The 11224-nt window shown below is 27.9% G+C and overlaps 1 protein-coding gene and 1 long non-coding RNA gene across 2 annotated transcripts in view; one reads left to right on the forward strand and one right to left on the reverse strand.

Annotated features, from left to right (window-relative positions):
* Positions 1-1130, reverse strand: part of LOC106688327 (uncharacterized) — a 5116-nt gene extending 3986 nt beyond the window's left edge. Inside the window, exons 1-5 of the mRNA XM_014432743.2 lie at positions 1036-1130; positions 765-837; positions 616-650; positions 248-283; positions 16-133 (exon numbers count right to left, since the gene is read on the reverse strand). Coding sequence (XP_014288229.1) covers positions 16-133; positions 248-283; positions 616-650; positions 765-837; positions 1036-1086 — 313 coding nt within the window. The 5' untranslated portion in view covers positions 1087-1130. The remainder of the gene's footprint in view (positions 1-15; positions 134-247; positions 284-615; positions 651-764; positions 838-1035) is intronic.
* An 8405-nt stretch (positions 1131-9535) lies between these two features.
* LOC106688330 (uncharacterized) lies at positions 9536-10418 on the forward strand. The gene is made up of 4 exons (XR_001344312.1): positions 9536-9573; positions 9688-9805; positions 10018-10073; positions 10305-10418. It is a non-coding gene; the product is annotated as an uncharacterized lncRNA (long non-coding RNA).
* The last annotated feature ends 806 nt before the right edge of the window (positions 10419-11224 follow it).

Below are 11224 nucleotides of genomic sequence, written 5' to 3' on the forward strand. Positions count from 1 at the left end.
TAAAATAAATGGTACCTGATACATCACATTCATCTGTTGCTTTTAGGAACTTTTTCTTAAGATCTTCGTCTTTTACTACTTTCTCGATCATTTCTTTTTCTCTTTCCCTATCGATGGTTCCATCTTTCTTGAACTACGAAATATACAGTAAAATGTTTATATCTTATTCCTTAATAAATATTGAAATGATTAAATATATGAAGTATAATGCTTTGTAGAATTAATTCTATGAGAAAATAATTCTTACCACCTCAGTTTTTTCGAACAAACAAGACAAAGCACACTGTAAAAAAAAAAAATCAATCAACATTATTTCACAAAAAGTGGAGTTAATAAACAAAGAAATGCAGGGGTTAGCAATTAAAACGCAATTAGAGATTTCGGTTTTAAGGAGCATACCTAAAACCTTCCGGTTGTGGTTAACCCTTTGAAAGTTATAATTTATAAATTTAATTGTTGTAATATTTGACATTTACGTATTATTATAACTAATTTCGAATTAAAAATTAATTTTTGAAGGTCAATAGTCTTTTTGTGTACGATTAAAATTTAAACTTGCTAAAATAATTAAGTTATAACATATTGAAATTTAAAGATATGATTTGTATACAGTACCTTAGCCTCATGTGGGAAGTTTGGATCAGAGATTTCTGAAAGAAAAATAATTTTGTTTGAAACTAATTGATAAAAAAAAAATTACTACTTGAAACGAAATTTTAATAAAATAAACTTAATTTGAAAAATGTTATGAAAAAATAACTCACTCATATTTTTGTGGTCAAAATTATGTTCTTTTTCACATGCAGCCCTAATCTCTTCATAATCATCTGACAGGACCTGCGAAAAACATGGAATGAATGTTTTGATGTGAAAATAAATATCTGACGAATAATAACCTTTTTGGTTATTATTGTTTATACATGAATTTATCATACATATATAATGAATTCTTTTTTAAATATACATATATATATTTATGAATCTTAAAACATATTCTATTATATATTATATTGGACATTTGAAGTTGAGGCTTACAGAATATGTAGTCAAAAGTACTAATGACAATACAAGTTTTAAATGAAACATATTAAAAAATTGAAGTTTTATATGTATTCTTTGAGCAACGAATGAATACTGACTGAACATGCTACAATTCCAGCTATTTATATGTATTTAGTTCTGTTATGAGGATGTAATCGTTCAACCATATCCACTTTGTTAGGATGTAATTATTGACCTAGGTAACTAGGTGATTTTTAATACTTTTCAATATGTTATGTTCTAGTTCCTATTGCAGAATTATATTTTTCATGTTTATAAAGAATCAATTTGTTTAGTTCTCTCCAATGATTAAATACTTTTTCAAATAAAATACTGAATAATAATATATAAATATATCTCGTTAGATGAAAATAATTAGTAGCCAAAACAAAACGGTGTGAACTTTTTACGGTGTGTAATATATTATGTTATTAGTTCTACTATCGGAATGAATTTCTTAGTTCTCTCTACTGATTAAATACTTATTCTATATTTGTTGTTTTAACACATTTGAAAGAACATAATGAAAGAAATTGGACAAATTATTTTTTTTTTAACACATAGTACAAGAAACAAAGTAAAAAAAAACAAGACCAACAACATACAAAACTTCTAGTATTTCTGATGTTTTTATATATGTTATTTGGGTTTTAATTGTGATTAAAAAAAAAATGTGAATTTGGCAGATGAGTGGAAGTTTACTGCGTTGTACCCTTTGCTTCGATTTAATTAGAACAGATAGAATGGCAAATAAACCAACAGAGCAAATCAACTTTGTACCTTGATGTCTAAAATGCGAATTGGAATTTTCTATACTAAGGGTAGGCAAATTTTATTTTACTTTCTAAAAACAAAATGTGAGGCTCGCTTACCTTTAGGTTATAAATGTGGTTATCTAGAACTTTTGTATTAATATTTCCTATCTTAACCGTTGACAAGCAAATTTGAGTGGAAAACAGTTTTAAAGATAACTGTGGAGCGTCTTATTGAGAAAAACGACTTCGGAATCTTTGCATGTTCTCAGACTGCATTCCAGGCTCTGAATTAAAATGACATAACTTTGAAAGGTGTTGGAGTGCCGAGGAAACTTGGAATAGCCACTGCTGACATAATCCAATCTATTCAGGGGCGGGGTTCCTCGGGAGGGCTTAATAGGTGCCAATAGAAAACAAGATGTACTTTCGATAAGAAGATCCCAACCAATCTTTTCCCTAACTAATTGCTCTGCCAAGCTAAGTATTGGGACAAGTAAAAAAACGTGCAGTCCTTAAGAAGCATGTGATAAGTGAATCGTGGTCACTCTTGTTAACTAAGCCGAAACTGATAAATCTGCTAAGACGACAAAATGTTGCCTGGCTCAGAAAGGAGATTGAGTACGAGTCTACTCTAAGCATTCGGTCTGAATCGTTTTCTTTGTAAAGCTCACGAATGTTACTGTTGCAGACTTTCAGTCATTTTGAAAAAGTAAAAAAATTAGATATGGAAATTTAGACCCAAAAAAAGTAAAATGCCGCGTTAAGGACTAATTTAATGTGAGGGAGGGCCGGAAACCTTGACAATTCAATATGGGATCAGGCCCAAAATCAACTTTTATATTATAAATTTATAATTTATGAATTAATTTCTAAAAAAGTAGTTTATGATTTGTGAAGTTAATTTCGCAATGTTTCTGAAATCATTTTAATAAGTTCAAAAGCTGGAATTTTATAAATAAATAATTCTCGAGATTTAAGTTCGTTAAGTTTCGAAGTAGTCCTTTATTTTGTCACCCTTTTTCCTACAAATTTTCAGATAGTTTTCTCAATATCAATTATCAGAGTAATAAATAAAAGTATAAAATATAGATAAATAAAAGAAATAAATTGTCCTAAATATCTTGGAAACGGCAGGGAGGGACTGTGGAATATGGGAGTGATGGGGATTGACGTATGCCAGCCCTGTTTTTGGATCAGTAGTGCAGACTGACAAAGGAGCTCACAGTTGTGTTAAAGTTAAAACGGCATGTGTCGTTGATCAATTTTGCATACTCTCATGAAACTTTCTTTACTTTCCTTTGCACAATGATTATTAAAAATGCTATTTTAAGAAAAAAACCTATCTTTTCGTATTGAATGTTTTTAAACAAGTTTTAAACTTATATTTATCACTTAATATAACGATAACTCTCAAACATAATAAAATTAATAAATTAACTTGTTGCATAATTGATTGCATTGTAATAATAATTCGATTTTAAGTCTGTCGGACAATTACAATACGTTTTGTATGAGTGAGGCTTGACTAAATATTTATTTTTCACAAATTAATAAATTTAAAACAGATAAGTCCATAAATTTACTTATAAATTCCCGAAAACCAATGACAAACATGAAATGTAAATTTTTATTCTCTTGCTAAGGTGTCATTTCTGTTGGTTTATAATACTATTGTTCAAAGTGTATCCATACGTATAATATAAAATAAAATTTGCTGAATCCTACCAGTTTTAGAAACTTTTATTCTAGATCCAAAGTTTATTGTGTAGTCATTTGCTATCTTTTTGCATGGAATACTGGATTTAAATAAATCAGAAATGATAATTTTGGAAAAAATCTTTGTTAATGTTTTGAATTGCAATTAATTGAATTATTTATTCAACACTTATTCATTACTATAGTTAGATTCTTAGTTTATATTTAAATTATTTGGAAATAAAACACCCCTATACAGGACCCCCCGCAGTAGCGGAAAATAATGAGCTCCTAAAATTTCCTGTTTTCCTTTTCCTCCGGCGGAGTTGCATTCGTCACCCTTCTTCCCACATTCCACAATACCCTTCCCTTCCCTCTTATTTTTGCAGTAGAGGTGTAGAGTTAGAATATCTTTCGAATTTATAGTTATTTATTAATTCCAGCTATCTATTTTAATCAATTTGAAACAGCTATAATAGACACGAAATTAAAAGTAACTTTAAAAAAAATACTTGAGTGTTGCCTCAATACGTTCGATCACCACGGTCACGAATTTAAAAGTAAGATTTTTTTTTTAAAAGTATGTTGTTTCTAACACAACCTGGTAAGGTCAAATGAAAAATATATAGTTAAGAACAATTGAGTTAATTGATACATAGTTGAATTTAATTGAATCATAGGTAAGTATGAATAAATTGATACTTTAAAAATAAAAGCGCTTAAAAATCCCTTTCAAATTTGCAGTGGTAAAGATAATTTGGAGAAAAAAACAACATAAAATTTAAGAATGAATAAATAGACCAACGATTATGACGATAATGAAACCACTTTCAGAAAATTAATGAATTATAGGTATGTCGATGTGTTTACAATTATATAAAAACAAACAGGTCTCAAAAAATAAATGGTATTTGGAGCTTGAATAATGTAGAATGATATGAGATTTCCCTAACCACAAGTAATCTCTACTATTTTAGTCATATATGCTACTGACAGAATAATATAAGTGTCGGATTTAAGTAATCCGATTTTTCCATTCTTTTTTTGGATTTATATAAAGTCGGGGTCGGAGGTCTCATTTTCTGATCCCCCCCTTGCCGCGAACACCGGAAGACCCCGAAGACGCTCCAGGGGATTAACATTAAAATTTGAAGAAATATATGCATGTTGTTCATGAGCATAAAGTGTCTCACATTTTCAGCCCCCCCTTTTCCAAACATAAAATTACACTCGGGACATTTGCAGTATAACACGAGCAGGTCCCGATGTAACAATAAGTTTTATGATAGGTTAGAATTTGAATGTTTAAACTCAGATAGCGTAATAAAAACTGATTTTGCTAGATGAATATAATTGAACGCTCCTGTGAAAAAATTTCATTTCTAGTTGGATTTGGGATTTCAAAGGTATCTGTCGACAGGTGATATGCTGATAACAACAATTGGTTCCTAACACAGATCTACAATTCAACTTGTGTTGAAGTTATCGCTATTTTTGTGAATTGCGAAAAAAAATTCTATAGCTCATGGAAGGCTAAAATTATGAACAAAAACTTTATTTTCTTCTGCTAATATAAAATTCGTATTTTAAGGTTTCTCAAGATGAGAATAATGAATATAAATTTTGTTCCTGCCAAGAATACCAAAAATAAGAAAGCCATAATGTAACTAGAAAAGGCTACGTGATCTCAGATTTTCCCGTTACAATCGGATGTATCAATTTCCCCCCTTAATTTCTGATCAATTTTTTAAATATTTTGTATGTATCAATTTTTTATTATATCCAACAATGTGTACTTATTTTTTTTTTTTTAAATAAACACAATTTAAGGGCCTTTTTTTTTAACTTCGTCAATTAATTTGTTTCATACTATTTCAATGCGTTTAAAACTCATTAACTTACAGAGTTTAATAAAAACCTTTACAACCGTTATTAGGAAAATCTAAAAAATGCGAAAAATTTATTAAATAAGTGGCGTTTCTGGTTAGTTTATTTTGACGAAAAGGTTGCCGTCACATCCCAGATATATGAACCGCCTTAAATATGTAATTTTCTTATGAATTTTCTTTTTTGAGCTAGGGTGTTCAGAAACAGGCCCACAAATACATAGACCATTTTGCGAAACTTGATAATTTGGACTAAGGGGATTTCACAAGTATTTCCTTTTAAATCTTGATTCGAAATATCTCATGATGCCAAAAATATATGATTATTGTATATTCCATATATTAGTAAGGGGAACTAACAAGTAAAGTGTAGGAGAGTAAATTAATCATTTACTGTTATAAAGCTTGTTTAAAAACATTACACACCGGAAAGACGATAAGACAATCACTCTCATTTAAAATTGGAGTTTTATCAATGGGTAGATTCTCCATATGTTTGTATCATGTCATTTTATCACTAACAGGAAATTTACTTATTGTATATATCTTTATACAGTTGTATATAACAATAATTAAATTATTAACAAAAATTAAAAAATCGCAAGATGTAAATAAATCATGAAATTTTGATTATATAAACTAACCTTACTGCGTCCCTGTCCATGTGTCTTATTTTTACTTTAATTTACAAAAGTAATTATATATAAAGTATGTACGTTTTTGATAAAATTGACTGACTGGTGAACCAATTTACAGAATCGATTTCAAACAATTTTTTTTTATTCTCTAGAAAAAAACTATAACAATTTCAATTAACTTCGCCAATTCATTGTAGAATTAAATGGTTTATAATATCAGCTTGATCTTATTCTCATTTAAATAGTCCAACGGGACTTAATTGACGAATTTTTAAAAGTTTTGGTCTAAAGTACTTTTAATTTTGTTTACTTTTTGCCGTAATAATACTCCCGATTTATAATAAAACATGTTGTTTTTACTATTTCCAGCTTAAATATTGCGTTTAGAAAGTCAATTCAGGATTTAATTTGAAAAAATGTATATTTCTTCATTATAGCACCTGTTCCTATAGGAGGATGAAGAAAGAAGGGAGGATGTCACAGTGGAATGTGAGAAAGGAGGGTCGACGAATGCCACCCCTAACGGAGTATCAGGAGGGCAGGTCGCTCCAAGAATTTTCAGAATATGATCTTCTAAAGGGTTTGTTTGTTTGTTAGTTTTTGAAAGGGCGTTTAACAGCCTGGTCATCAACGCCCGATGGTTGTTGGCTTTGGTATTATGCATGCATGCATGTGTATGTTAGTGGCTTATGACATGTTCGACTAAAGGGTTGGTATGTCCTTATTTTTTCGTTTTTTACATTGAAAAAAAGGTTTATTAAACGTAGCTTGAAACCCATTGTTGAGTTATTCCCAATGGGCTTTCCTCTAGATATAGTTGAAAAAAATAAGATTTTATCAAAATTTTAAATTCCAAGCAACTTTTATTCAGAATTATTTATATTTCATTCACGATTCTTGTAACATTTAATTAATATATTGTTATATTTAGTAATGTAGATTTTTTAGTGAAGAATAGTTTTTCGATTGTGAAAGAAAAATGTAATTTTAAAATCGTAAAGAAAAATGCAAATCGTAATTTTAAATTATTCAAATTATTTAATTATATTGGAGGAAGATAGTCCTGGTGGTGGTCAATAAAGGTATCAAAATAGTATAAGAAGATTATTTATTGTTAACTAACGTTTCGCACTACTTTGCAGAGTTCCGTCAGGGCTGTTGGTTAACAATAAATGGTTTTCTTTTACTATTATATTATACTTACTTTTCATCAGGTTTTAGCAATTATAACTAGTTAGTTAGTTTTTTTTTTGGTTTTTTTTTTTGTTGCCCGACAAGAACACCGTGATTCTTTTTTCTATGAGTTAACGAGACCATGGCGAAAAAAAAATAGAGAACCTCTACCTCATATGAACCTAAATGTTAAAAATACTAAAAATCAGATTATTTTTTTTCCTTTTGAATGAAAATTTCGTTATCAAAATATAAGAGTTTATTTTTAAAAAAATAATAAAATGTAAGACCTTAATTTTATTATTTTTTTTAAAAATAATGTGTTGTCAGAAGCACAAGTGACAAAACAATTTGTAAATGAAGCATATTGAACTCCAGTTGTAGATCTAGACTGAACAAGTTCTATGGTCCTAGTTATATATGGTGAGGTGCATAGGAAATTGATCATTACAGCGATGCCTACCTATTGTTAAATGATAACTCTTGACCTTTCTAACAATGCCATATACAAATAAAAAAAGTTTATATTATTGCATAAATTGACTTTTCGAACATTTTATCTGGTATATATTTCACTTACGGATTTTCCTATTGGAATCAACTCCTATCAAATCCTATTGATTTTTTTTTTAACAGTACGCTTTGCCTTGCTTGTTAGAAATAAATGAATATGGTAAGAACAATTTTCTCGTTGGGAGTATACATACAGGAATGACAATTAATCAGAAATTTGATATTTTAGTTAAAGGAAGAAAGGTCCTTTAAAAAGGTATAGGAATGAAAGGTGATTGAAGGAAAAGCTCGCGATGGCTATTCAAGGATACGATGGTTCAAATACTAGTTTTTAACTACAAAAGTACTGATTAAAGAAATGTTGTTTTATTGAAGAATAATATTACAATCCGCCACAATTATAACCAATAAGTATTTGCGTTCAGAGTTTTCATTCATATAAGGTCAAGAGAGAGAAAAAAAAATCTAATTATGATAAAAATAGTACTCACATAAAAAAATTATAATTATAATAAAACAAATTTTAAAAAGCTAGATATGATACGTATAAATAACAATATATTTAGTATAATAAAAAACTATTTTTTTTATTATACAATAACAAAAACTCTAAATCATTATTATAAACTTTCAGCCAATTGGCTTCTGAACTATGCCAATTTTGTGTTGAAGGCAAATCGGGACTCCTAGAAATTACAGTACTACTGTCTTAGACGCGCTACTGTTATTGAAAGTGAAGCTGACCATCGCCGTAACTCTAATATCAATTTACAAGAGATCTCGATAACACTCAGTCGGTTAAATCTCCACGGAGAATTGTTGGAGCTAAACAAAAATATTAAAAATGAAAATAGTTAAACTATAGAGACAAATTTTCTTATTCTTCAAATTTCTTCAGCAAAAACAAATATATGTGATTCAGCTATTGCATTCGTAAAGAGTAAAGCGACCTGCGTAAATTGAAATTATCATAAAATTAACAATATTTTTAATTAGTAAAAAATAAAATTCACTTGCTTCCTACAAACAAAATTTGATTCAGGCACAGGTTCATGGTAACAAAACTCTTATTGTAAAATATTCGTTTGTGCCCCTTGGCTCCTTAAACACTAAATAAATATTACTTTTTAATCATCACTTATATTTTGACTACTAACTCCAACACTGATCTGATCTCCTGATACTCAATAAGGGGTGGAATACGTCATCCCTCTCTGACATTCCACAACCCCCCTAATTCCCTATTTTATGAAAAAAATGTATGAGGGAGTTCATAAAATATATGAATACAATTGGAGCCAATGACAATAACAATTATAAATTATATAATAATATATGTTTTATTATTTACTATCATAATAAATATACATATAAACATTAAATTGTTGAAATATTATAATTTAATTTACTTAAAAAGTGAGTATCTTAAAAGAGTATCATAAGTATTCATTTTTCATTTTGGAAGTATCTACCACTAAATCATTATTATAAAAAAAAAATACCACTAAGTTTTTTTTTAAGAAGTTCACGTTTCGGAAAAATATGTGCGGTTTATCCTCAGGAAAGAAACTGATCAAAGAAATACCTATCAGATAGATGACAGTATACGATTAAATAAAAAATATATATAAATAATTATTAAAATTATCAAAAAATTAAATTATAGCAATAATGGTAAAGTGTGAGAAAGTGAATATAATACATAAATAAAAGAGTGAAAACTAATCATATAATTATGATACAATAACATAATATGAATTAAGGGTTAACCACAAATTTCTTTGTTTATAAACTCCATTTTTTGTGAAATAATGTTGTTCTATTTTTTTTTTTTAGTGTGCTTTGTCTTGTTTGTTCGAAAAAACTGAGGTGGTAAGAATTATTTTCTCATAGAATTAATTCTACAAAGCATTATACTTCATATATTTAATCATTTCAATATTTATTAAGGAATAAGATATAAACATTTTACTGTATATTTCGTAGTTCAAGAAAGATGGAACCATCGATAGGGAAAGAGAAAAAGAAATGATCGAGAAAGTAGTAAAAGACGAAGATCTTAAGAAAAAGTTCCTAAAAGCAACAGATGAATGTGATGTATCAGGTACCATTTATTTTATCAAACTCAGAAAGGCGGAAAAGTAAATAAATATAAAATACATGGAAAAAATTTATCATATATCATTTATTAAATTTGAATCAATTTATCTGATTACGTATTTTATTGTCGAATTTTAAGATAAAAAAATAATTTAATTATTTACAATTAAATAAAAGTTTTGAACAAATATTCTAATTTATTTAAAATATTTTCAGCAAAAGCAGATAAATGTGAAACAGCTTACGAGTTTGTAAAATGCAAGACAGAAAAGGTAAAATATTTCGAACATTATTTTATTAGCTTCCTAAGGTTAAATTTTAAACTTTAATAAGATTTTGTTTTTTCTGTATTTATTTGTATATATTTAATTTATTTCCATAGCCCCAATAATTAATGTATGATACATTTCGATTGCTCCTAATATATAATTATATTTATATAAATATACGTTATAGTATAAAGTTAATCCCGTTACTAATAATTAAATAAATATTTGTTGCAGACTGCCAATATGAAATGATGAATAAGTGAAGTCTACATATAACGAAAATAAATTTGCACTTAAATTAGAAATGATATGTATCGGTTGCAATAAATTCTGATTACATATTGTGAATGATCATATAGAATTACTTAATATTCCTTTTATACAATACAATTGTTTCATATTATGTAAAGTAGTGCAGCAAACGAATATTTATAGCCAAGGTATTTTACCTGGCCTAAAATCAATTCCTGAAACAATAATGTTGGTACAATTATGCTTAACGTGGTTGAAAATATAATTTAATAGAAAAAAAAATGCAAAAATAAATGCTGGAATGCATTGTTTTTTTTTACTTAGATTAATTTTTTCAGTTTTTATTATAATGGTTTTAGAATATTAACTGCATTCGCTTAAGAGTACCCAGTTAGGGAACCGCTACAACAGGTAATCTCAATAATCTACAATAACTAATTAATATAAGTGAATGTACACTCTTCTACTCAGAGTACCAAAATATTTGGATTACATACACTAAAAAGTTTAAAATCAGTAAATAAGGATAAACATTTTAGGTAAACTGAATAGGTATCACTTTAAATCACTTTTAAAAAATAATAAATAAAAACATCAATTTTATTTATTTTTTTATTGAATCATATATTTATTGAATTATATGTAATCAAACGGTCTGAATCTCAGACTTTAGATTTGGTTGAAATTCAGCACAACTATCTCATTGGTAAATACACAGAAAAACATGAACTTTACGCAAATCGGACTACTAAATTTTAATTACAAAACTTTATATAAAAAATATAAAAATAAACAGTGATTATACGAAGTTAGTGTAATACGTTCCCTGGATAGTAACAGTGCATGCTGTAAAACTCCCTTCAAAAAACGTTCAACTTACAAATAGGGTTTTTTTATTTTTT

This window comes from Halyomorpha halys, unplaced genomic scaffold (assembly GCF_000696795.3).
Source record: "Halyomorpha halys isolate HHAL.00 unplaced genomic scaffold, Hhal_1.1 Scaffold1105.1, whole genome shotgun sequence".
In the NCBI taxonomy this organism is placed as follows: Eukaryota; Metazoa; Arthropoda; class Insecta; order Hemiptera; family Pentatomidae; genus Halyomorpha; species Halyomorpha halys.